Raw genomic sequence first — 27,484 nt, 5'->3', positions numbered from 1 at the left:
TGCCAGAGCACGGAAGACATTAAAGAATCCACTTGCTCAGAGGTCCAGGCTTGGATGGTTTTAATTTTGCCTTGGTGATGATGGGAGATGCTCTTGACAGTCGGCAATGGAAGAACCAGCACATGTAGGACTTGGTTGTTCCAGTAGAAAAGTCCCAGCAAAGCTTGAGTCCAGAAGGTGTAAAGTTAAGCACAGCCCATAAACGGCGTGTCCTGCAAAGGTACAAGGGAGGGGATGGATCCAAGAGCTACAACCACCTGCCACCACCTTCTCCAGACAACACTTATTATTCTGGGCTTTTGCAAAAAAATAAAAGCAACTGCTGGTCCAGAAGAGGGAAAAAATGTCACTAAGAGCAGGGGAAGCTTAATCTTGGGCCAAGTGCTAAAACTTCAGCTCCTTGAGAGGGGGAACAGTGACTTGATCAGCCAGTGCTGTTCAGACTAATAACAAGACTGTGCTATGGTTTATTTAAACAGAAATGCCACCTCTTAACAAGAAATTAAAACCCCAGAGTCAAAGCTTTGCCTTTGATGGAAGGGGAAGGTACTGGGCAAAGCTGATTTTAAAACAAAATTAAAAAGGCACTTAAAAATGGTCTCCAAAGGAAAAGGTGAAGTGGAGCTGCTCAGAGTTCGGTGGTCACTTATATATGTCACAGTATATGAAGTAAGATGAGACAGACAGACAGACAAACATCCCTGTGAGAGATGTTTCCTCTCCCTTTTTCTTTTGCTGCTGTGTTTCCTGGGATGAGGCCCCACAGTAAAACCGCCCATGGCAAGAACATCCCCACCCCTGGAGCAACATAAAAACCTGCACATCGGATGTTGTGCCACATAAAGACAGCTCTGAAATCTATGGGGGATTATTTGCAAGTAGCTCCTTCAGAGTGAGCAGAAAGGGTTAAAAAAGCTCCAGGAAAACATTTTCCTTTCCCCATCGCCACCCTGAGTGAGCTACACAGTAGTGGTCACTTTTAAGCCACCTTCCCAGCAAACCTTTCCATATGAGAAGGTGAGGAACGCAGACATGGGGTGTTTCCAATCGACCGCGCCGGAAAAAAGCTGCAAGGGGAGAAGCTTCGCTCGCCGCGACGTTCCAGCCGTCTTGTGAAGCTCAACGAGACGGGAACGCGCCCGTGAAACACACGCAAAGCCTTTGAGTGGCGGGATTTCTCAGTTTTTATACGTTACGGGGATGAGCATCACCCAAAGCTTAAGAACAGGTTGTTTTCTGCGCTGAATGTTCTGTTACGTACACCTGGTGTAAATACTAAGAATGCACCACATGCGAGCGCGGACTCAGACATTCGCTAAGCTCCCCACCCTCCCCAATTAAGTCGCAAGCGTGTGCTGATGACGCTTTGATGGTTGGAAGTTACGGATCAGTCCCAGAGCATATCTGATTAAAGGTGTAATTGAGAGCTCCATAAATAAAAAGTGGCTTTTGGACAACGTAAAAATTTCTAGAAAGGCATCGATGTATTTGCTGAGTAAGGCGCTGAGCGGGCTCCTCCACGTTCTTCGCAAGATCATCCACGGTATCTATAAATAGGGGGGGTGGGACGGGGCTTCTCGATCGTAGTGCGGAATCGCGGGATATTCTCATTTTAGTCGCTCAACGAGTCCCTGCGTCAGTCCGAGGTGCAAAAGCTGAGATCTGGAGAGAGTCGCTAAGTGGGGGAAATACTCCAGCAGCTTCTCCCAGGACAGTTCCAGCAGGCTGGGCACCACCAGCCACATTTTAAAGAGCGAGCCAGTCCGTTTGTTTTCGTGGATGTTCACCACCCCTCCGTGAACGTACATGCAGCCGGCCTGGGTGGGAAATGGGGGAAGAACAGTTACACGGAGCACGGAACAAACCACAAGGTGCTGAGGAGCGACACGGCCACAAAAATGAGGATTTGCTTCTCTGGATTCTCAGTTGTGAGAATTAGAGAGTGAGATTCAGCATCTCACGCACCTTTGTGTGGCGATAAGAGGAGTGTCCCTGGTCATAATGATGTTTCAGCTAAAGTAATGACATGCTGCATCCCCACTGCTGGCTCAGTGTAACCCTGCTCCAGGAATCACAGGAATGCAGCGAGAGAGGGGAAAAGCTCAGCTGTTGATCTATTTTGAAAGTGCCATTTCTTCAATATAGAGGCAAAAAAGGGAATTCCTGCTGGCCAGGCACCCACCTGCCTGAGAAACACCTTTCTCCATTTCCCAAAGTTGTATTTATAACAATCTCCAAACGAGGTGACACTTGCTCTTAGAACCAAAGAACCCGATTGCTGCCCAAAGGGGACAATCAGCTGATGGAGGCTGAAGCCACAGCTAAATCCATTTTTTGCTGCCTGTTATTTATCAGCCACAGGTCTCTAAGCTTCTAGTTACAGCAAAAAGCTCCAGTAATTCCAAAGAGGGCTGCTCACCTGCTCATCTTTCAATTTAGGCTGTTCTCAGGAGGCTAAAACCAGTTTACTCGGGGGATTATTTGTGCTTTTTTTTCCCTTTTGTAAACAGGAATTGCTGTTCACATGGGGAATTTCTCCTTGGAGCTGAAAATTAAAAGCTGAAATTCTACAGTGGTGCTTGTAGAAAGCAGCACACGCCGAGCGCGGAGTAAAAGGTGTCACTAAAGTGACCTCACACCAGCCCTTGGGCTCCCTGATGATGCTGCATCCAGTGGTCACCTCCTTGGTGACATCAGTTCAGCTGTTTGCAGCCCACGCAACCGTCGGAACGTTTGGGTGAAGGGCTTGAACTTCAGCTACGTAGGAAAGAAACGAGGCACTTACGGGTGTGACGGCAGCGCAGTGGAAATACACCGGCTCCGGCATGGCAGCGGGGAGCTTGACCCACTGGAAAGTCTGCAGATTCAGCTTCCAAACGTCTCCCAGAATCACTTCTCCGTTGTAGCCTCCGCAAACGAACACATCTGTAAGAGAGGAGACCCCCGGTGCTTACGGGCCCAGCCGTCCCTCATCCGCTGATTGCTGAACACGTGGTGACTGAAGGCAGCGATGGGCTTTCCAAAGTGGATTTAGGATCAACAATTATTTTACCTCAACACAAGCTCTTGGTACCTCCCAAATCAATCGCAGTACTGGTCATAACCACAGAGGCTGCCTGGAGAATCAATGAGTGGTTTGGGTTGAAGGGACCTTCAAAGGTCACCCAGTGCCACCCCTGCCATGGGCAGGGACATCTTCAGCAGCTCAGGTTGCTCAGAGCCCCGTCCAGCCTGGCCTGGGATGTCTCCAGGGATGGTTCAGCCACCACCGCTCTGGCCAACCTGGGCCAGGCTCTCACCGCCCTCAGGGCCAACAATTTCTCCTTCCTGTCTGGCCTGAATCTCCCTCCTTTAGTTTCAAACCATCACCTCTTGTCCTGTCACAACAGGCCCTGCTCAAAAGTCTGTCCCATCTTTCTTATGGGCCCCTTTTAGTACAGAAAGGCTGCACTAAGGTCTCCCCAGAGCTTCTGTTGTCCAGCTGAACACCCCAACTCTCTCAGCCTGTCCCCAGCAGAGCTGTTCCAGCCTCGGATCATTCCTGTGACTCCTCTGGCCCCTCTCCAGCAGGTCCATGTGTGTCCTGTGCTGAGGACGCAGAGCTGGACCAGCACTGCAGGGGGTCTCACCAGAGCGGACACACACACGGGCACCTGCGTTTGATAGAATTCTTGTGGTTTTAAACCCCTAAAGAGCAGCCACGGCTCCAGCTCCTCGTCCTGCTGCCTGCCAGGGGCAGGTCCTTGCTCCTGCCTTTGCCCAAGTTCTCAACTCAGAGGCTTGTCCTGCTGAGGAAGGCGACTGGAAGCACCTCCCAGCCTTTGCCTCACTTTTATTGGCACAATTAGCACCCCTAAGGAATATAATCAGGTGTATCACTCTACCCTTTAACATACTGTGTTCAGAAATCGATCTGATGAGTCTGGAAATGAAGGATCAATATTGCAACTGCTTCTTCTGTCCATTACAAGCAATTTGGGTTGTATCACGTTTAGGTGAATGTGATCCTGGAGGACAACGAGGCTATGGGAGAGATCCAAGTCTGGTTGAAGGAACATTCTACCATTTAAAATTGTGGGTAATTGCACATGCAGAGCCCTCTCTAAGCTGGTCACTTAAGCAAGAAAGAACATTTGGATGATCAAAGTGAAAAACAAAAGGCTCTGCTAAGCTCTGGGAAGCTCCTAACATATAAAACAGCCCCCACTTACTAGGGCATCATGGAATCACAGAATAATTTGGGTTGGAAGGGTCATCTAGTCCAGCCCCTTGGAAAGACTCAGGTGCAAACTATTGCCTCATAATCCACTCCGTATGAGCACCTCAAATTTGAAACACCACAAAAAGGATCCCCTACCCAAGAAATCCTTGAACAATCCTATGCCTGAAGAACTTGGCTTCCAGGACTTGGCCCCACTTTGTGTTTCACAGCAAACTGTAAAGCTAAGAGGTCACCGAGCGGCAGCAGGAGCATCATTCATACCTGTTCAGGAGCTTGTAACCAACACATTGCAAAGCACAGTGGCCACTCATGGCTAAAATACATGATATATTTCACATTGAAGTGGCCACGTGAGATTTACGTGTTGCATAAAATACTGCGGAATTCCAGAGAGCGACAGTGCAGTGCAGGAGTGAATCTGCCTACAGCAACAAGATCCCTCGTATGGAAAGTGGTGCCAAGTGGGCAGCTTAAGGCCTGTTACTGAGAAATCCTCGTCCAGAAAAGACACGTGTGCCCTGCAGCTCTCTCACACATCTCTCGGAGGCCAGTGTATCTCAGGCTTGTCATTTCTACTTTGTGTAGGATACACCGATTTTCAAGAGGCAGATCTTACCATTTTTTATCTGGACGCAGCTATGGCATCTTCTGGCTGCTGGGAAACCTGAGGAGAATTAAAAATAAGTATCACCTATAGTTGTTTTAAAGTGTCTAGGCAAGCAGTACTTATATCTCAACATATAATCATGAATAGGAGTAATTTTTAATTTACAAGGGGCTTCTACTTTACTACAGTCACACTCCCATAATACACTCCTGCAAAAGCTGGGAGCCCATGGCTTGGACAAGTGCACTCTACGCTGGGTTAAGAACTGGCTGGAGGGCCCAGAGAGTGCTGGGGAATGGGGCTGCATCCAGCTGGCAGCCAGTGCTGTCCCCAGGGGTCAGTGTTGGCTCCAGTCCTGTTGAACATCTTTATTGACGATTTAGATGAGGGGATTGAGACCATCATCAGCAAATTTGCTGATGACACCAAGTTGGGAGGGAGTGTGGACCTGCTGGAAGGCAGGAGGGCTCTGCAGAGGGATCCGGATAGACTGGAAAAATGGGCTGATTCCAATGGGATGAAGTTCAACAAGGCCAAGTGCCGGGTGCTGCACTTTGGCCACAACAACCCCCTGCAGCGCTCCAGGCTGGCACAGAGTGGCTGGAGAGCAGCCAGGCAGAAAGGGACCTGGGGGACTAATGGACAGGAAGCTCAACATGAGCCAAGTGTGCCCAGGTGGCCAAGAAGGCCAATGGTGTCCTGTCCTGTATCCAAACCAGCGTGGTCAGCAGCACAAGGGCAGTGACCCTTCCCCTGTGCTCTGCATTGGGGAGGCCACACCTGCAGTATTGTGTTCAGTTCTGGGCCCTCAGGTCAGGAAAGAGATTGAAGTGCTGGAGCGGGTCCAGAGAAGAGCAACAAGACTGGGGAAGGGACTTGAGCACAAGCCCTATGGGGAGAGGCTGAGGGAGCTGGGCTTGTTTAGTCTGGAGAAGAGGAGGCTCAGAGCTGAGCTCAGCACTCTCTAGAACTACCTGAAGGGCAGTTCTAGCCAGGTGGGGATTGGGCTCTTCTCCCATGCATCAGCAATAGGACAAGGGGCCGTGGGCTTCAACTCTGCCAGGGGAAATTGAGGCTGGAGATTAGAAAGCAATTCTGTGCAGAGAGAGTGGTCAGGATTGGAATGGCTGCCCAGGGAGGTGCTGGACTCACTGGCCCTGGAGGTTTTTCAACTGAGATTGGACACGGCACTCAGTGCCATGATCTAGTAAACGGACTGGAGTTGGACCAAGGGTTGGACTCGATGATCTCTGAGGGCTTTTCCAACCCAGTCAATTCTGTGATTCTGTGATAACATCTTTTATTTAGCAACTGGCTGTTTCAAAAGGTTTGTCTCCTACTGGATGTGGTGGAATCTCGTTCCTCAGACTCCAGCTTGGTGAAAAGCAGCAGATAGTTTTGCAGGGAAAATGCTGCTGCTAAGCAGGCCGGCACGTGGCCCTTCAGAGAGAGAAGAGATGATGTGTGGATCTTCTTCTGGGAGCAGAGCCAACCACTATCACCTTCCCCACCCAGCGAGAGAAGCCAAATTGCTAAATATGCTTCAGACAGCTTAGTCCTCACTGCTAAAGCTCCAAAGGAGCAGGACCTCAAATCCAGCGTTAAAATCACATCCTGCGCAACAAGGTTATGAAAAATACCTCCAGCTGGCCAGCAAACTGCATCTTAGCCACTCGTTTTCAGGGGAAGACGCGTGAAATTCCAGACTTACCGACTTTCTCGTGAGGTTTTGTGGCAATTTCCTCCCAGGTGTTGGTTTCAAGGTTGTACGCGTGGATCTGAAGGGAGAAAGAGGAGGCGTTAGTTCCTTGCGCTACGGTGACGCGGTTACGGGCTCTGACCCAGGGAGCCACTATAAATAACACCTTTTTTTAATTGAGGGTAAAACCAAAAGCAGCTCATCACAGCCAGTGACTGAGCAGGTATCAAATCACCTTAAAAAGAGTACCAGGTTAATAAAGCTTTCACCTCAGGCTTTGCCATTTGAGCCCCACAGCTGAAGAAAAAGAATCCTGATTTTAAAAAGTTAGAACAATTAAACCCCACACCCTCCAGTTCTCTGAAGTATTTACAAGTATCTATCTCATACTGCACATAAGGAGAAAAAGATGCAGAGAATGGCGAGATAAAACTCACAAACTACGGCCATTTCAACTCTTTTGGAAGTGGAGCACTATTTAAAGTCTCCTCATTTATCCTTTTGGCATTCAAGATGAATTTGCTCTTCCCTCTCCAAACTATATTGGAGAAAAGTGTTTGCAAGGAAATGAAAGCATAGGAATAAAGGAGAAGATTCACCATGTCAACATCTGAATTCACCATCAAGGAATTCCTTCGCTTTCTTGTTTTGGCACAAATACAACATTTAGAAACACGTCCTCAGCGTTTTTAAAGGAGAATCTTTGTGAACAGATCGACTGAAATGAAGCTGTTTCGCAGATCGGCGGGTACCACAGATGCACCATTTGTAAGTCAACAGGACGCGTTTGTGGCAGCAGCAGTTTTCACATAAATAGAACAATCTGCTCCTAGTTATTTATTTTATACCAAGCTCTCCAGGCAAAACTAGATGAAGAGATGGTGCCGGTTACGCTTCACTGCAGAAAATGTCACGGTTTCTGATCATCTCACCTTATCTAAGGAATAAGCCGTCCAGGAAGTTCCACCTCCCAAGATGTAAATCCGTTGACCATCATGTGCGATTTCATGTCTGTACCTGAAGGTGCAAAGAAGGACATTTAGCAGCACAAGAAATCAGTGCAGGAGAGCAACGGCAAAGCTTTCTGGTAAACACAACCAAAGGTGAGTGGTTTAAGCAGACACCGTGAGCCTGGTTGTGCTGTATCGCTCAGGCCGGGAGCTTTCAGAAGATGTGGAAGCTTTCATGAGCAATCTAAGCAGCATCTCAGAAGCTTCAAGGGCATTTTCTGAGAGCAGAGCATCACAGATGCGAAGTACAACAATTTTGGGAGCCATAAATACTCCAGTTCCTTCTCTCACTAAGATGGTCACTGATTGATCTCCCTTCTTCCTGCTGGAGCACTGGATGTGCAAGGTTCACAGCCAAAAACCTGCCCAGAAGCCTGTCTGTGCTCCCTCAGCTTCTCATTCCCAGTAAACATGGTGATTCCCCAGTATAAAAGCTCTCTGAGACTGGCCAGCTTCTCACCTCTCCTCCGGCATGTCACAGGACATGTTGTTTGGTTTCAGCTGGATCCACTCTCTCGTGTTGAGGTCCAGCTTATGCAGGTCGGTACTGTAAATGTAACCAGTTGTTCCTCCAAACACGTAGAGACAACCATTGATGATGGCCATGGCCTGGAAGGTGACAGAGAGAAACCAGTTAGAAAGGACGCGTGACACCAGTGTCGGAAAGAGAGAGAAATCCTGCCGTCCCAAAGCAAGACACTGCTTGCGAAATGCTACCTACAACATACAGAATGACGCGTTCAGGAGGAATATGAAGGGCGAATAAAGATGATAAACAAAAGAGGGGGCTGGGAGGGTCTGGAGGAATGGAAAGTAACTCTGTGGTCACAAGGTGAGGACTTAGAAGTGGAGCTGCTGAGTTTCAGGTATCAGAGATGGATCTGTGTAGCAGGAGCTCAAAGCAAAGCACAATTTGCCTGAAACTCTTCTACACTGACCTTATAGATACTGATATGGAGAATCTTATAAACCAGCTATCAGCCATCCAAGGGATTGAGCGCAACAGAAAACGCTCCAAACACAATGGATAATGAGGCTGGTGAGGGGCTGGAGCACAAGTGTGATGGGAGCCGCTGAGGGACCTGGGGGGTTCAGCTGGAGAACAGGAGCTGAGGGGAGACCTTCTGATCTCTGAACTGCCTGAAAGGAGCTTGGAGCCAGGGGGGTCGGGCTCTGCTCCCCAGGAACAAGCGCCAGGAGCAGAGGAAACGGCCTCAAGTTGCGCCAGGGGAGGTTGAGGTTGGATGTGGGGAACAATTTCTTCCCCAAAGGGCTGTGGGGCATTGGAACAGGCTGCCCAGGGCAGTGCTGGAGTCACCATCCCTGGAGGGTTGGACAGACGGACATGAAGTTCTCAGGGACATGGGGCAGAGGAAGACTTGGCAGTGTTGAGGTAACAGTTGGACTTGATGATCTTAAAGGTCTTTTCCAACCAAAACGATTCTATTATATTCGAGTCTAACCTATTTTGCAATTCCAAAGCACATGGACTATCAGGCCATGGGAACTGCGAAGGTGCTGAGGGCACGTTCCCTGATGCAGAGACGTGGCTCCTGCTCCCAACCGCCTGCTTGCCAAAGGCCAACTCGAGCCCAAAAGGACAATGGGAAGACAATGTGCCCTCCCCAAGTGTCAGGCGCACATCTCAATGAGAAAGGAGATGAGTTCTAAACGACTCCGCTACAAATACCTTGGCAATATTGGAAAGCACAGCAAAAGCCGGCACTCCCCCTGTGAGCGAATCTATTCTTTTGTGCACCATGCTCGTCCAAGCCATTATGGGCAGTTTTAAAAGATGCTATTCTAATGCAGATAAAACCTACTAAACTCTGCTTTCATTTATAGTTTGGGGTTTTAAAGGCTTTAAGGAGGTTAGAAAGCAACTCCAGAAAGTACCAACCGCTCCTTCAATCAAACATACCTTTTCATTCAACCGCAGCTGGCATTCAGTTAACAAATTCTGGCTTTTCTAACTACAAGGAAACTATTCCTTTCCTTTGAAATCTCAAAGAACCAAGAGGGCTCTATTTCTTTATGAATGTTACCCGCCTTTCCTTACTCTTATGTACGCGGAGCACAACTCTGGTTACCAGCAGAGAAAAGATCTCCGTGCTCTGGCCCCTTTTTTTTGGGACCCCACAGCGCAGACGCACTCAAAGCACCTCGACGAGGAGCATCCTTTGTACCTGGCCGTAGATTCGATTGGGTTTCTTTCCTCGGCAGCTGAGCAGAGCCCATCTTTTGTACTTGACATTGCAGACGTGGACGTCGTTGCCGTTGCTTTCCCCGAAGGGGATCCCGGTGCCCCCGAACACGAGGAGGTTGTTGCCATGTAATACAACTAGGAGAGAGAGACAGAGCAGAGATCCTCGTTGCTGTGAGACGCAGTGAAACAGAACGACTCCGCTCCGGAGACAGTAGGCAGCGAGCGTTCAATATTGTTCAAATATCTTACAATTCAGACTATGCATTTGAAATGCTCTAAAAGAGAAAGAATGCAAGCTAAAACCATGGTAACCAAAGGCTTACTTTTAAAAATGGCTAGGGAACAAAGAGATCTATTTTTGGATGCTCTCAGATGTCTGCACTGGGCACCTCGCTGCTGAAAGCGCAGGTGCCTTGCAACTATCGAGCTAAATACCTGAAGACTATCTCTTATATTTGATTGGTTTTCTTCCCCTCTGCCTCAACCCAAGCGAAATGGGTAAGAAAAATACACCAAACCAACCCAAACTTGCAGAAGAGTTGGAAACAGGATCCAGATTTCCCAGATCCTGCCCAGTTTGACATTCCACCAGGGACAGCGATTAAAATAGCTTCCCAAGGAGGCGCGTAGGAATTGAATTTCCATACGTACGTGACATGGAAGCCAGTTCCCTGGGCATGTAGCCCTCAGTGCCCATCTGATGCCAGGTGTCTGTAGCGAAGTTGTATCGCCAGAGCTCCCTGAAGAGTGGGTAGTCTTCATTCTCTGGCCCGCCGGACTCGTCGTAGTCGGGATTGTAGCCTCCGAACACATACAAGTTGGCATTATCTGCCACGCAACGATGGCCGCTTCTTGCTGGGGGCGATCGATGGCCTACGGCAAAGAGAAGGTAAAAGAGATTCAGGAGGTGAGTTTGTTGGAGGGTCAGGAATACACGTGGTGTGGTGGTTGTCCAACAAAAGATGTTTGCGGTCAAGAAGAAACGGGTCTGTGATGACAGATCCACCTCTCTGAGCAGGAATGGGGAGAATGGTGGGAGAGTAGTGAGGTGGGTTGCAAACTGGCTTAAGGAGAGAAGCCAGAGAGTGGTAGTCAATGGTGCGGAGTCTAGTTGGAGGCCAGTATCCAGTGCAGTGCCTCAGGGGGCAGTACTGGGGCCAGTATTATTCAATATATTCATTAACGATTTAGACGAGGGAATAGAGTGACTATCAGCAAGTTTGCTGATGACACTAAGCTGGGAGGAGTGGCTGACACCGGAAGCTGTGCTGCCATCAGAGACCTGGACAGGCTGGAGAGTTGGGCGGGGAATAACCTGATGAAATTTAACAAGGGCAAGTGTAGAGTCCTGCATCTGGGCAGGAACAACCCCAGGTTCCAGTATAGGTTGGGAAATTACATATTAGAGAGCAGCGTAGGGGAAAGGGACCTGGGGGTCCTGGTGGACAACAGGATGACCCTGAGCCAGAACTGGGCCCTTGTGGCCAGGAAGCCAATGGGACCTGGGGTGTATTACAAGCGGGGTGGTCAGTAGATCGAGACAGGATCTCCTTCCCCTCTACTCTGCCCTGGTGAGACCACACCTGGAATATTGTGTCCAGTTCTGGGCCCCTCAGTTCCAGCAGGACAGGGAACTGCTGGAGAGAGTCCAGCACAGGGCAACGAAGACGATTAAGGGAGTGGAGCATCTCCCTTATGAAGAAAGGCTGAGGGAGCTGGGGCTCTTTAGTTTGGAGAAGAGGAGACTAAGGGGGGACCTTATTAATGTTTATAAATATATAAAGGGTGAGTGCCACGAGGATGGAGCCAGGCTCTTCTCGGTGGCAAACAATGATAGGACAAGGGGTAATGGGATCAAGCTGGAACACAAGAGGTTCCACTTAAATTTGAGAAGAAACTTCTTCTCAGTGAGGGTGGCAGAGCCTGGCCCAGGCTGCCCAGGGGGGTTGTGGACTCTCCTTCTCTGCAGACATTCAAAACCCGCCTGGACATGTTCCTGTGCGACCTCACCTGGGCGTTCCTGCTCCAGCAGGGGGATTGGACTGGATGAGCTTTTGAGGTCCCTTCCAATCCCAAACATACTGTGATACTGTGAATTTGTGTCGCCGTCTCATCGCGTCCCTGGACCACACCTGCCTGAAGTGCCAACACACAACAATCCTCCCACATGGCGATCCTGCCATAAAAGCTATTTCTGAGCTACCTTACAAATTCCCCCCTTCTGTCGCTCTGTACGGCAGATTTCACTCAGGAAATGGTTCCAAAATGTTTATATTTAAAGCTGCCCTGTGGGAACAAAGAAGGAAAATAACGATTTCTCTCCCTCCTACACAAACCTTCTCCTTGTTTCTTCTCTTCTGCTCCTGCCATCATTTATCTCAATGAGGCTCTTTCACCTTGGGCTGCCCAAATATTAAGCAAGGCGGGTTTGATACAGCAAATAAAATCTGCTCGTAGATAAAGGCATTTGCAACACCCTTTTTACTAAAAACTAAATAAATAATAAACTAAATAAATAATAAACTAACTAAATACAAGCGGGGAGGGCAATTCCAACTCAGAACTCAACTGGAACAGGCAGAAAGACCAAGGAAAATCTACGCAGTGATATTATCGTTGGCCAACAGCAATTGAAGCTGACAAGTGATTAAAAAGTAATTCTGAATTTGACGCCCAGCAAGAGCCAAAGGTGGATTTTTCTTCAGTGAGATGCGTAAAGAGTGAGGAAGAGAAAAGGAGCAGAAAACAATCAGGTCAACAAGGAGCTGGTTGTGAGACATGTGGGACATCTTGAGCTGGCTAAACCAGGCTTCGAAAACTGGGGTTGTTTTACGCAATACAACAGTGAGAGGAACTCTAAGCCTCACCTTGAGAAGGAGGATACATAACAGTCCCCTAAAACGTATCATTTTGATGTGTGACCTCAAGCAAACCCTCTGCTTGTTGCGCCTCAAGACAGTCCCGCTTTGGTTCAGTTGACAATAAAGAGTTTTTACACCAAAAGACGATCCCTGAAGACTCCTCACCCCAAAATTCCAGTGATTTTCCTCACCCAGCTGCTCTCACAGCTCTTTTTGGACCTTACAGGACCTAGAGAAGCATCTAATTAAGAGCTGTCGTGTTTTCTTCTTAGAGCCTGTTACAATTATCAGACACGCGGAGCAATAACAGATGAGGCATCAAGCGTCTTTCCTCCAGGAAAGGTGAAATAAATGATTTGTCCAGGCTGAATAATGAATTTCAACTCAGCACAAGCAGCTTTGCTTAATCACGTCACCCATTTGCTGCCACTTTAAGCTCCAACTCTTGTCCAAAATTAAGCCGCTCTACAGGGTTCAGACAAACTCCTTGTGGTTAAATTTTGACGGATTTGGGTTGTTTCCAGTAATAATTGTGTCTCGCAGCAGTTGCCATGTAGAAAGCTAAGAAGCACTGGCTGAAAAATAGGGGAAAGTTATGGAATTAGCAGCAAAATCTGTAATTTTTGCCCTGGTTGCTGAGACAACGCGGTGCCATCGGACATTCGCACACAAGAGGGTGGATTTTACATGTCTTAATAGCGGCAGCCGAGAATTTAATGGTCTCGGTGCCGGACTAAATGGTTAAACAAATATTACATATTTTAGAGGTGATTCACAAAGGGAAACAGAAACATCCATCCCTTTTGGCTTTTTATTTTCAACTCTTTTAGGGTCGGATCTTTTTTTATCCGAAGAGGTGGATTCGTTTTTCCTAAGTGGGCTCACTGACAATACAGGTATTTACAATCAAGGTGATTGCTCAGACTCATAATCAGGGATGATTGTAGAGAGAAATTCATCTGATCTTGGAGATCTGTGAACAAAACGGTGGTTGAGAAGCATCCCCACCTCTCTGCAGCCTATAGAGGAAAACCGGGCTCGTCCTCCTTGTTCCTTCTTCTGTGTTCGCCTTGAAAACCTCCAAAAAATAGACCTGAAAGAACTGAAATGGGAGCTCAATTCCAGGGAGCACCAACACACACATTTTGCAGGAGGTTGGGGATTTAATTCAATCACCCGTCAAATTTAAAAGGTGTTAAGGAATTAGGAGTTCATCTATTCCATTAACTCCAGATCCTATTTTCCCTCTAGTTGTAATACCTGCCATGAGAACTTTCCAGAGAGAATAACACTGAGTTTTATATCAAGCCAACAAAGAGGTAAATTCAAAGAAAATTAATTAAGAAAATAATCAAGGAGGCCACCTCTGTTATTCACCGCTCAAAATTAAAAAGGGAAGATGCACAACTTTGCCGTAAATCCCCAGAATTGTTACGTTTCAACAGAAAGGGATCAATATGACGCACACAGGTCTTGGAGATAACAAGCTGGGTTGGTTAAGCCCATACGCAACCCAGCTGGTTTCACTTCTTCCTATCAACCTGAAAACCTGCCTCTTATCTTTAAAACATCTTTTTTTTTCAAGATATTTTCAAGACACGGAAAGAGCATCAGAAGCTGGAGCTGGTGTCCATCAGATACTCGCAGGTACCCAAGCGAGACGATGTGAAAGGACCATCAAACCACATCTGCCACCAGCTCCCACCACTTTTGCCAACAACTCCAGCAGCTCAAGGCCACAAACACACGAAATTTCATTTTGCTCTGCTTAAGAATAACAGATTTTTAGCTCTATTGAAGCAGATCCCACCTGCGTTGGCTCAATGTTGCGCTCCACGCTCCATAGGCTTCATGTTTCCAGTCTGTTGGTTTTGGGCTTCACTCTTCACTAACCGCTTCTCAATGGGCTAAATCCTCCCGCTTGCTGAAGCCAAGAGAAGGTGACGTATCTACCCATCAAACAGGAAAAGAGACTATGTTCTGAGTCACCCATGCAAGCGCACTTGCCAATGTATCAATGAACCGAGTTAAACTGTCACCAAACTCTTCTGTTCACTGGAGTGACGTTAATTTGCTTCAGAAGAAGATCTCAAGGAAAAGATTCCTCTAGTTCCACCTTTTTAAAGAGGAGACCTGTAAAAGCTGAATCTATTCAAGAGTTAATTGAGATTAGTGTCTCTAGCAGACAAGCTCCATGACTTGTACCTCCAACAAAGAGCCGCGTTTCCATTTAATTATGTTTTATGAGATAATTCACATCTCCTACTGAAATTCTTCGTGCAACTTCTGGATCTGCTTTTGCTCCAGTGTCAGCGGCGCAGGACGAGCCCATCGCACAAGCACAAACTTTAGATGGTGCAGGAATGTGGAACACGCAAGGGTTTGCTGAGCTCCTACTCTAATTAGCAAACCCATCTCCCCCAGAGCTGAACCTGGCCCAGATTAATGAAGAGCTGAAGATGAAGCACCACAAGGCACCATCACTGTGAAATATTCCAAGTCACCGGGCACCATGACGAATTCTTTGATGCTGGACATGGAAAGTAGCGGCACAATGTATTGAGCCAAGATGGATCTGTGGGAAATAGGTCGTAAACCTACATCTAGAAAGTTGGTTTAAAGCAGATGGATATAATCTGGAACGCGCTTCCTCTACCAGTTTAATACCCCAAAGCGAAGCAGGAAGGAAGGATGGGAAGGGAAACGGGAACAATAAAACTTGCAGAGAATAAGCAGCTCCACGAACAGAATGAAGTTGAAACAAAGATGCTGGAGGGAGTGGAGCATCTCCCGTGTGAGGAAAGGCTGAGGGAGCTGGGGCTCTGGAGCTGGACAAGAGGACACTGAGGGGGGACTCATTCATGGGGATCAATATGGAAAGGGGGAGTGTCAGGAGGATGGAGCCAGGCTCTTCTCAGTGACAACCAATGACAGGACAAGGGGTAATGGGTGCAAACTGGAACACAGGAGGTTCCACTTAAATGTGAGAAGAAACTTGTTCCTGGTGAGGGTGGCAGAGCCTGGCCCAGGCTGCCCAGGGGGTTGTGGAGTCTCCTTCTCTGCAGACATTCCAACCCGCCTGGACACCTTCCTGTGGAACCTCAGCTGGGTGTTCCTGCTCCATGGGGGGATTGCACTGGATGAGCTTTCCAGGTCCCTTCCAACCCCTGACATTCTGGGATTCTGTGAAACACTGCGACATAGACATAATTAAGGAAAGTCCTAATTTCAGACTAAGCCATCTGATAAAAACTCATTGCTACGCACCAATCTGTTAACACCCTCTTAAATTCACCCTTTTCAAGTGGGTGATTTCAGAGGGAGCAGCTTGGATGGACTTTGTTCAAGTGGATTCCTAATTGAATACATCTCCAGCAAGAGCTTTGATTAGAACGAAAGGAAAGGAAGCAAAAAATCAGCAGGAATATCTGTTCCCAAGTTTCCTGACGTGACACAGCCCAGCAAATGATGTGTGAGACGTTTGTTTTCTGCCTCTCCAAAATCTTTGAATACAGAATAGACCTATAGCAAGAAAGAGGAGAAAACAGAGATGTCATTAATTGAAAGAAACCCTTTATTTTAGAGGCGAAAAGTGTAATTCTCTGGAATGGATGCCCAAAACATCTCTGTTACGGGGAAGACAAAGCTGAATTGCACCATAAACATGGTTCCCATTCTGACTAACACAGGCTTGAAAGTTTATTAAATTCCAAGTACGGGACCTTGACAGCTACAGAAATCTATGGAAAGCCTGGAAAACAAAACAAACCCCCAAAATCCTTCGGTATCAGTGGAAGTTACAGAGCAGATAAAAACCACCAGCACGCCCGGACAAGTCAGGTCTCCCAGATTTCTCTCCTATTTTTCAGTAGCTCTATAATAAAGTTCTGGAAGAAGAAAATCAAACTGTGAAGCACCAAGCGGCTGCGCCAAACCCCGCGCAGCACAAACGGAAGGTGAGAGGCGCTTCAAATGCTGCAAAAAGACAAGATTTGGAGAACAAAGGTGTTTTCTTTCCATTCGATTATCGTCCTTTTATGACCGCAGGGAAAAAATAACCCACACTGGTGTCACCTGGGTTAAACAAGAGGGGAGTACCTGCTATTTGAGTTAGTAGCTAACCAGCTGGCTTTAAAAAGAAATAAAACCAAGGGGAAAAAGGTCTAATGAGCTGAATTAATTTCTTAGAAATAAGCAATGAATGAGTTGAATGTGAAGTTGTTTTGACAGTCTGCCTGAAACGATCCTTTTTCTGAGCATGACCATGCCGCTAGAAAAACCTCCAAAAACCAACAAACAAACCAAACCCCACGTAAATCTATTAATCCAAAAGAAGCTCTTGGCGGACAGTGAGGTTTTGCCTACGCCATCAGGTTCTGCAGGATTGAATTCTACTTTTTAAGGGAGTTTTCCCTTATTGCTACCGCGCTTTATGGGTTTGCTCGAGGTGGTAAATCCACAACCGCCACCTCCCTTTCCCAACCGGCCTCGGAAGGAAGAGCCCAAAGGTCTGAGCTGTTCCATCATCTGCTCAGAAACCTGGACGTAGAAAGAACAAAGGAGAATAATCCATGGCCAGGGGCAGGTATGAGGATGAGCAGCCAAAGCAACCTGCAGTGGAAATAATAGTGATTCTTAGATTCTTTGGGAGCTGTGGCAGAATGCAAACCCCCTCTCCCCCCTTCCCTCCTTCATCATGGAAGGAGTAGGCACATCTCCCTCTCTCTCTGCTGCTTGAGGCTGACAGCTTCTTTTGTTTGGCCCCAGAGCACCCTGGCCAGGGCTGTTAAGAGAAAGGAGAAGGGAGCGCCGAGGCGCCAGGGAGCCGCTGGGCGCCCGTGGCCAGTGTGGGGGATGTTTGGAAGCCTCAGGGGCACCCACAGCCAGTGTGGGGGTGCAGAGAAGCTTCTGGAAGGCCTACAGTCAGATCTGAAGGCCAATGGCATCCTGGGGTGTATTACAAGGGGGGTGGTTAGTAGATCGAGACAGGTTCTCCTTCCCCTCTACTCCGCCCTGGTGAGACCACATCTGGAATATTGTGTCCAGTTGTGGCCCCTCAGTTCCAGCAGGACAGGGAACTGCTGGAGAGAGTCCAGCGCAGGGCAACAAAGATGATTAAGGGAGTGGAGCATCTCCCTTATGAAGAAAGGCTGAGGGAGCTGGGGCTCTTTAGTTTGGAGAAGAGGAGACTAAGGGGGGACCTTATTAATGTTTATAAATATATAAAGGGTGAGTGCCACGAGGATGGAGCCAGGCTCTTCTCGGTGGCAAACAATGACAGGACAAGGAGTAATGGGATCAAGCTGGAACACAAAGGGTTCCACTTAAATTTGAGAAAAAACTTCTTCTCAGTAAGGGTGACAGACACTGGAACAGGCTGCCCAGGGGGGTTGTGGAGTCTCCTTCTCTGCAGACATTCCAACCCGCCTGGACATGTTCCTGTGCGACCTCACCTGGGTGTTCCTGCTCCAGCAGGGGGATTGGACTGGATGAGCTTTTGAGGTTCCTTCCAATCCCAAACACACTGTGATACTGTGACACTGTGATCAGCCTATAAAAAACGGGGTTCTCGTCAAGACTCTGCCCTTTGTCGCGGAACTCTTGGAGCACGCGCGAGATGCTGCTGCTGAGAGCCCCCCCGGGATGGAGACTCCGCTTGCCGTGCCGCCACAGGGGTGAGTAAAACTGCTCCTTGCAGGATTGCAAGTGTATCTACTTTCCGTGCACATTTGCACGTGTATTTATACTTTCCGTGCACATTTGCACGTGTATTTATACTTTCCGTGCACATTTGCACGCGTCCTTTCCGTGCTCAATACGAGCATGTGTATAAATTATTTCCTCGTCTAACTGCGAGTGTATTTTCCTCCCGTGCTTCCACATAAGCACGTGTAATATTCCGTGCACATTTGCACGTGTATTTCTCCTCGCAGGATTGCGAGTGGATTATAAATTTACCCTCGCAGAATCGCAAGTGTATACTTTCCGTACTCAATACGCGTATTGTATCTCTTTAAAATAATCCCACACCGTGTTCAGGCAAGTGTGGACTCTTCCCAGACTCAGGGACGGGTCCAGCATTGTTTTTGGTGAAGCCACGTGCATGCACACTGTGGAACTCCTGTTGTATTAGTTGTTGCCCCTTAATAATTTTCCTCAACTGATATCTGAACCTGTATTCAAGTCACTTTTGGAGTGCTAAAACCTTGTTTTGGACTCTGTTGTCCCTTAAATGAACCTCAGGGTGCTGCCGTGACAGGAGCGAAGGAGATGAGGGAAGCGGAGCAACCAACCTTAGGCTTAAAAAGCAACTCTGGAAATGGAAACAGGTCAAGATCTTCTGTCACCGCAGCAACCAAAAAGAGATTTGGCTGCAAAGAGCAGAAATTGCAGGGGAAGGGCTAAAGAAATGTATTTCTCTTGTAAAAACACACCCTTTCCTGTGGGTTATTGCTTTGTAGATGCAAATGCAACGACTTTCCAGCTTCGCGACGCCTCGTTTCTAAACTCTATCACGTGCTGTTTCTTGCTAAGGCTGCAAAATAAGATCCTTTTGCAGGGTTGGATCAACAGATGCCAAGACACAAGTGCCAATTTTGAAGTTTTGCTTCCATTCCTTCAGCCTTACAGGATCGCTGAAGACTCAGAATGATGGAAAGATCCTGACAATGCAGCATTTTTGTCTTTCCCATGTACTGCTTGTTCATTTGGCTGTTTAAAGACATCGCCATTCACAAAAAGTGCATATGATAAGGGCACCAGAAATTAGGGAGAGCTGTCGATTCTGTTCGGAATACACAGCTAACAGAATCACAGAATCAACTGGGTTGGAAAAGACCTCAGAGATTAAAATAGGCTGAGAAGAAAAGGGAGACGATCAAAAGTGGTGCTGGGGTTGCTGTTTCGGGAGGTGTTTCAGGCCACGTCTGGGTATCTGTTGACTATGCTCCAGGAATAAATAACCCCGTGCTTTATTGCAGGTGGTCTGGAGGAGAGGGAAGAGGGGCTTGATTTGAAATACTTCAGCAGAGTCATCAAGTAACAATTTGAGCTGCACATAAAATGAAGAGCATTCGTGTCTGTACCTGCAATTAGTTTTCATCAGTAAATGTAAAACCAGGCCGGCAGTTCTAAGAAGAACGTGTCTCTAGGTGTGAGTCTTTAACCAGAATGAAAATTGAGAATATTCAAACCACCAGCGCTTTGCTTGCAGCCCAGGAATCTGCTTTTTCATTCTAGCGATCTGTTTGGGCTGCGGTCTTTTTGTAGCCTGATCCTTGCTTTTATTTCACTTTTTCACAGAATCACAGAATCAACTGGGTTGGAAAAGCCCTCAGAGATCATCAAGTCCAACCCTTGGTCCAACTCCAGCCCATTGACTAGATCATGGCACTAAGTGCCATGTCCAGTCTCAGTTTAAAAACCTCCAGGGCCGGTGAGTCCAGCCCCTCCCTGGGCAGCCATTCCAATCCTGACCACTCTCTGCACAGAATTGCTTTCTAATGTCCAGCCTCAATTTCCCCTGGCAGAGTTGAAGCCCACGGCCCCTTGTCCTATTGCTGATGCCTGGGAGAAGAGCCCAATCCCCACCTGGCTAGAACTGCCCTTCAGGTAGTTCTAGAGAGTGCTGAGCTCAGCTCTAAGCCTCCTCTTCTCCAGACTAAACAAGCCCAGCTCCCTCAGCCTCTCCCCATAGGGCTTGTGTTCCAGTCCCTTCCCCAGCCTTGTTGCTCTTCTCTGGACCCGCTCCAACGATACTCAAAGCCACAAATAATAATTAAAAGCCAACGTGAAAGGTTTCACTCAAATCTCGGGGCCATGTCTGACCTCAAATATCCGTATTTTCCTTACAGCACGTGGCTTTCTCCAGAGAAGACGCAAATCCTTGCTTTTGTTTTATTTTCCTTTTGTCCAGCTCATGATAAAACATCCAAAAAAGCAAAGTCTCAAGCACAAGCAACCATTTTGGGGTTTTTTTTGTGTTTTTTTTTCCAGCCAAGATGCATTTGAAAGAACCACTCTACCTACACAGAGTATTTTTCACCGACGCATCAAACCTCAAAGTTCTTTAAATACAACAAGACTTTGAAAACTGTGAGATAACATCAGTTAAAAGTTGACAGATTCTTATTGCTAAATGAACTTTGCTTCAAACACCATCTATTAAGATGACGGCAGCTCAACCACAAGCTCATGATGGCCGGATCCAAATCATTATGACCGACATTAGACGCCCTTTTTTAAGCTAATTAATTAGAGCGCCACCTCAACCACGCTGCAAAACACACCAGGTCACCAATAATGCTCAAATTTAGCCCAATTTATCCAAGTGGCAGCTTTCACCTCCAACACAAACCTAACGAAGCCACCGCACGCGTCCACCACCTAATTCTGCTTTGCAAAATTAAAGATGAAATGCTGATTAAATGCGTAGTTCCTTGAGTAATATTATCAAACGAGATGGAACAGCCGTCCAAGGGCGCAGAGAGAAAGTGCCTGGATTCAAGATTGTGTTGTAGCACTTACGCTGCACAAGCTCCCAGTTTATTCCCTGAATAAACCGGATCATTTTTCTTGTGTGATTTGATGGATGGAATATCAGGTAACCTGAACCAGATCAATGTTGAGGATCTCGTCCAGTTTAAACAGTGAAATAAAAGCAAGGATCAGGCTACAAAAGGAAACGCAGCCCAAACAGATCGCTAGAATGAAAAAGCAGATTCCTGGGCTGCGAGCAAAGCGCTGGTGGTTTGAATATTCTCAATTTTCATTCTGGTTAAAGACTCACATCTAGAGACACGTTCTTCTTAGAACTGCCGGCCTGGTTTTACATTTACTGATGAAAACTAATTGCAGGTACAGACGTGAACGCTCTTCATTTTATGCGCAGCTCAAATTGTTACTTGATGACTCTGCTGAAGTATTTCAAATCAAGCCCCTTCTTCCCTCTCCTCCAGACAACCTGCAATAAAGCACGGCTTTATTTATTCCTGGAGCATAGTCAACAGATACCCAGCCGTGGCCTGAAACACCTCCCGAAACAGCAACCCCAGCACCACTTTTGATCGTCTCCCTTTTTTCCTCAGCCTAATTTAATCATTTTATCCACTGCAGGGTCATTTACAAAGCACAGGCTGCAAGAAATCAGCGCAACAAAACTCAAGGTGAGATCTTAGGGAAGGTGATTTGATTTTAAAAAAATCTTTAAATGAGCTGGTTCTGGATGCTCATACCCACAAGCACCACGTATATCTACGTGATTTGGCCACGACAGCTGCCAAGTCTTCGCTGCGATTCCTGGGCTGTTCTTCATTTAGAAGGACAGACAAATTTTGGCCACGTCTTTTATACCCTCTGGAATCCCCTGGCTCCTACCGCAAGATGCTTTGGCCTCTGAGTTTTGCTTCCTCCTGCTCCCATAAAGCTTAAGCAGTTTTGCTGCTTATTGTCTGCGTTTCCTTATTTTCAGTTTCTTCAGGTTCTCCCCGTCGGGCTAACAGGAAAAGGAACATTACAGGCGTTGCATCACAACCGCACCGACTGTCCTGTTATCAGGGTGTAGAGTCTTCACTTGCCCCAAACACGCTGGTTCTTTCCATCAATCTGTGATCTTCAATCCTGCTAATCCCCGGGCAACACTTATATCACGCCGCTATATCGTTAGCATTACTACTAGCAATATAATTTGTATTTCAAGCGCTATTTTTGGAAATATAAACTAAACAACTAAAGGATGTAAAGCTAATTAATATAGTGTGGCTTTTGATAGTTCAGGTGTGCCGACGCATCCTCTTTATTGTTTCTTAAAGCTTTCTAAAGATGGTATCAACATTATTTTCCCTCCTACCTAGTTTTTCAACATGCAGAATAACAGGTTTCAGTAACTCCCTTTCTACTGATGATTTCTGCAAGGCTTTTGAAGGACATTTAGGTCCAGGGCCGAAGCCAAAGCGCTGCTGACTCCTGAGAGAGAACAGGACAAGTCAATATTGACTTTGACTCTGGTCTTCAAAGCCTCATCTTCTTCACACCAGCCAGACTAAAGAAGTTTGTAACTCACATAATTACAAGCATTTGGATGAGCAGGATGTGAATGTGTCGCCCAGAACAAGGTTTAAAACCCACAGTCTGCCAGCCAAGAGCTTTTCAAATATCTGAAGTCTCTAAAGCAACGTTTCTAAGAGGACGATCATTCTCACATCCAGCTGTGAGAGCTTTTGGGTTTGGATCAACGTCCAGAATGGTTTTGCTTCTTTCTCCTGCTTCTCAGGGGTTTTTGTTTTCAAACCTCTTTGTAGCAATGATGCATTTCAAACGTTTCCACAAGCATGTGATTTACTGTTGGTAGGGACATGGGTTAGAGGTGGACTTGGTTAATGGTTGGACTCAATGATCTCAAAGGTCTTTTCCAACTAAAATTATTCTTTTGATTCTATTTCCTGTGCTTAGTTAAACAGGAACAGGTTTAAAATACGCAAGAGCAGAGAATAAAATCAGGAGTCCTCATGAGTAAACTGTCCTTATTGAGAAACCACAGAAAAAGAGGAAACATTTGCCCCTGAAATATATATATATTACAGATTGCGGTGTGTTTCTGTGCTAATAAAATTGAGTGCTCCTTGATTATTATTTTTTTTTTTAATTAATGTGAAATGACAATAAAGGAATTCTGGAAAATGAGACCCATAGAATAGTCCAGGTCAGAAGGGACCTGGAAAGTTCATCTGGTCCAACCTCTCATGGTAAAAAAGCTGAGATGGGATTATCCACCGCCCTCTCCAGTTGTCCAAGTTGCATCTTGAGATCTTCAAGTGACGGGGGCTCCGCCACGTCCCTGGGGAAGTTGTTCCAGTGACTATTCTCACTGTAAAAAATGTCTTTCTTACACAGAGATGAAACCTCCCTTGTTTCAACTTGTCCACATTGCCCCTTGTTTCCTCCACGTAGCTCCTTGTGATGAGAGACTCTCCATTCTCTTTGGAGCTGGAAAACTGGGATGATGTTCCACCCCTCAAACCTTTGCTTCTCCAGAGATCCGATGTGGCTGTGGGCTTGTTTCAAAGGGATTTTGGATATTTGGGGTTTGCTGCTGTTATTATTTTTTTGAAACACACGTTAGAAACTTTGAACCGTGACTGGTACACCGGGAAAATTATAGTTCGAGGTAAGAGCATCAATGCTGAGCACAGGAGAAGCAAAGATATATTTAGGTTTCCAGATCGTTTCTATCCACTTAACCCCGAGAGTCTGATGAAAACACTGAATAAAATTTAAATGTGGACAGGAAGATTTCCAATGAGGAGAAGAACAAACCACACACCACCTATATTTGACAGTTTAGATCTTTCTAAAGCTTACAAACACCTAAAAATAGTTCCTTCCTTTCCCTTATCCAACATACAATTTTACCCATCACGAGGCAGCAAAAACACAAAAAATTTGCTGATTTTTTTAGCTCTTATGCCACCAACGAGACTGTTTTGCAGACGCTGTTTGAGAAACGCCGCTATTGAGAAACTCTCGACGGAAATACTCTGCTTGAGAAAGTGAACAGAGCAGCACAACCCTGGCCCAGCTCACCGTGCGTAACCATTTCCCCCTGCAAACAAAATACTCCAGAGTGAAAAAGGTGACAGAAGTTTAAAATCTTCTCTAGAAGTAGGTGAAAAAGGAGAATGTGACAAAAGCGACACCTAAATTAATGTGTATGATCTCGTGTTTAACAAAGAGATCGTCCAGATCTACTTCAAACGACGCACAGGAGCAAAAGAGCTTGTAGCGAAAACATCCGACATCAAAGTGCACTCTGAGCTTTTTGCGTGCTTTCAGGACAGTAATTAATTATAAAAACAGGATTAAAAGGAGACAGCGTGTGTTATGGAAGGAGGCTAGGGCATTGAGGTGAGGGGAAAATGAAGAAACACCTCCTGGAAACTCGGAAAGAGAACTGAAGAGGTGAGAAAACAAAGCTGGTGGGAGGAAATGGAAGGAGTGGGACAAAAGAAAATATTCCTCTCTAAAAAATATTCGTCTCTATCTCAACGGTTACGTAAGAGCGGCTGCTGGAGCTCTATAAATAGGATGTTAACAGGTGTCAAATGGGGAGAAAACTCCGGCAATTGACTCAAATGGGATTTTTCCATCAGGTAGTTTTTTTAGCAAGACTGACGGTCAGCTTCGGCTTTGCTAAGGCTGGACTTAAGTGCTAAGGCTGAGCTGAATGGGGGTAGTTTGTCCGCGGGGCTGCAGCGTCTGCCCCTGTGTAGGTGGCGGAGGGGAGGATTCCACATCAGGATTTAATGCAAAGCCAAAAGCGGGATCGTTACAATGTCAGGACAGTGTGCTACTGGTTTGCTCGAGACAATGATTAAAATTCCGGAACATAAAGATAACCAGCCCTTCTGTTACCAAAAAAGGCCCTTATCGCACAAGGAAGGAAATACGGTTGAGAATTTGCCCCAAAATAGATGTGGAGCCACTCTGCAAATTCACAGCGGTTTTGCGTGAGGCTTGGAGGTGTTTTTGCTGCAGATCCCGATTGTGACAGGGATGGGAACAGGGACCATGGTCTGGAAGCCTGTTCCAAGCTGTCGTCAGTGCTCTGGACACACCAAACTCAGGCTCCTGCCCCCAAGGGGCTTCATGGCCCCCCACAAGGGATCTGATCAGTGGGGCCAGGGGCAGTGGGGACAGAAAAGGGTGTCCTGGGTCTGGGGTACCCACCTCTGGGGTGGCAGCACCCCAGCAACATGGGGCCCTTGAGGGGAGGGGATACCCCAAATCAACTGGGAATAACCCATTACAGAACCATGGGGTGTCCCATGTCCCTCCCAGTATTAGGATGGAGGTGATCGCCCCAACCCTGTGATTTTGGGGTAACTTCAGCCTCCTCCCCCTCATATCCTGGAGCTGTTGGGGTGACACACACATCCAGAGACTACAGGGTACCCCCTCACGTACCAACACTGCCAAAGGAAGGTGGAAAAGAAAAAGAGCCACCTTTCCTAGGGCACAGGATGGGGCTGATGTCTCATCCAAGGGCTGTCTGGTAGCCTGGACTCCTTCCCAGGATCACCCATCCCATAGGTGTGGGGCACCCCAGCCCAAAATCCTAAAACGTTAGGACTGGAGGTGCGGGGTTGTCACTGTCATAGACTCATAGAATCATTTTGGTTGGAAGAGACCATAAAGATCACCATTAACCCAACCCTGGCACTAACCCATGCTCCTGAGAACCCCGCCTACGCGTCTTTTAAACTCCTCTAGAGACGGTGACTCCACCACTGCCCTAGGCAGCCTGTTCCACTGCTTCACAACCTTTTCCATGAAGAATTTTTTCCTAATATCCAACTTCAACCTCCCCCGGCAAAACTTGAGGCTGTTTCCTCTCATCCTGTCACTTTTTCCTTAGGAGCAGAGACCAACACTCTCCAAGCACCAACCTCCTTTCAGCCCAGGCCCACACAGGGTCCTGGGGTGACTGAGATGGGGCTGAGCCCCCCCCGGGGACCATGGGGCACCCACATCCCATGTCCATGGGAATGGCGACATGTTGCCCATCTGGGGCACCCCAGCATCCCCCAAAGTGTTGACACTGGGGAGGGAAGAACTGTGGTCCCCTGGGGTCATGGAAGGGGTGAACCCTCAACCATGAGACTGTGTGCTCTCCTCAACAGCCGAAAACCATTTGAAAATGGGTTCCAACTGAACATGAGAAGAAACTTCTTTGCTGGGAGGTGCCAGAGCCTGGCCCAGGCTGCCCAGAACGGGTGTGGAGTCTCCTTCTCTGAGACATTCAAACCCGCCTGGACATGATCCTGTGTGATCTGCTCTGGTGACCCTACATTAGCAGGGGGGTTGGACTGGATGATCTCCAGAGGTCCCTTCAACCCCAGCCAGTGTGTGATTCTGTGACTGTGTGACTGCCCACATCTGTACCTGTGTGTCCCATATCCCAGGGCTGTTGGGACAGGGATGTCCTGGGTCCCTCCACAGCAACAGAATCCCAGAATGTCAGGGGTTGGAAGGGCCCTGGAAAGCTCATCCAGTGCAATCCCCCCATGGAGCAGGAACACCCAGATGAGGTTACACAGGAAGGTGTCCAGGCGGGTTGGAATGTCTGCAGAGAAGGAGACTCCACAACCTCCCTGGGCAGCCTGGGCCAGGCTCTGCCACCCTCACCCCCAACAAGTTTCTTCTCATATTTAAGTGGAACCTCCTGTGTTCCAGTTTGTACCCATTGCCTGCTGACCTATCATTGGTTGTCACCGAGAAGAGCCTGGCTCCATCCTCCTGACACTCACCCTTTCCATATTTATAAACATTAACGAGGTCAGCACCCCTATCCCAGCTCTACAGAATCGTGTAGGTTGGAAAAGACCCACAAGTCCAACCATAACCCACCCCTGTCCCTGCCCCATGTCCCTGAGAACCTCATGTCCGTCTGTCCAGCCCTCCAGGGATGGTGACTCCAGCACTGCCCTGGGCAGCCTGTTCCAACGCCCCACAGCCCTTTGGGGAATAAATTGTTCCTAATATCTCATCTAAACCTTCCCCTGCCCATGACGGACGGGGGTTTCCCGGTTCCCCACACCCGGCAGTGGGGTCACCCCCCCGAACCAACCGCCACTCACCCGCCGAACGCGGACCGGCCGGCAGCTGCACGAAACGGTTGAGGAGGCCGCGACCACCCGCCGCTCCGCCCGCGCCCTCCCTGGCGCCCTCCCGGGCACCGTCCGCCGCCGACATGGCCCCGTCAGCTCCTCCTCAGGGCGAGCCCAGGCGGCAGCCAGAGACAGGCCCGCTCCCAATCAGCGGCGAGCTTCTTCAGACGCGGCCTATGAAACGCGGGCTTCTTGGCAGGTGGGGGAAGACGGTGG

The 27,484-nt window shown here is 47.7% G+C and overlaps 1 protein-coding gene across 1 annotated transcript; it reads right to left on the bottom strand.

Annotated features, from left to right (window-relative positions):
- Positions 1-36: 36 nt before the first annotated feature.
- Positions 37-27,405, bottom strand: KLHDC10 (kelch domain containing 10). The gene is made up of 9 exons (XM_082075125.1): positions 27,239-27,405; positions 10,396-10,617; positions 9,725-9,879; positions 7,999-8,147; positions 7,461-7,545; positions 6,541-6,607; positions 4,839-4,886; positions 2,786-2,925; positions 37-1,817 (listed from the first exon to the last, which is right to left on the bottom strand). The coding sequence occupies exons 1-9, from the start codon at positions 27,351-27,353 to the stop codon at positions 1,608-1,610; spliced, it is 1,191 nt and encodes a 396-aa protein (XP_081931251.1). The 5' UTR covers positions 27,354-27,405; the 3' UTR covers positions 37-1,607.
- Positions 27,406-27,484: the final 79 nt, after the last annotated feature.

The sequence above is a fragment of the Streptopelia decaocto genome (genome assembly GCF_964273445.1).
Source record: "Streptopelia decaocto genome assembly, chromosome: 1".
In the NCBI taxonomy this organism is placed as follows: Eukaryota; Metazoa; Chordata; class Aves; order Columbiformes; family Columbidae; genus Streptopelia; species Streptopelia decaocto.
Note: the sequence above shows the minus strand (reverse complement) of the source record. Positions and strands in the feature narration are given on the sequence as shown.

What these genes read in the sequence shown, in the direction of transcription:
- KLHDC10 (XM_082075125.1), bottom strand. Translation starts at nt 27,353, where the DNA reads ATGTCGGCGGCGGACGGTGCCCGGGAGGGCGCCAGGGAGGGCGCGGGC. An exon ending in GGAACTGGCTTCCATGTCAC is followed by an intron (nt 9,880 to 10,395) that starts GTACGTATGGAA and finishes TCTCTCTCCTAG; the next exon opens with TTGTATTACATGGCAACAAC. An exon ending in TGTGACATGCCGGAGGAGAG is followed by an intron (nt 7,546 to 7,998) that starts GTGAGAAGCTGG and finishes TTGCACCTTCAG; the next exon opens with GTACAGACATGAAATCGCAC.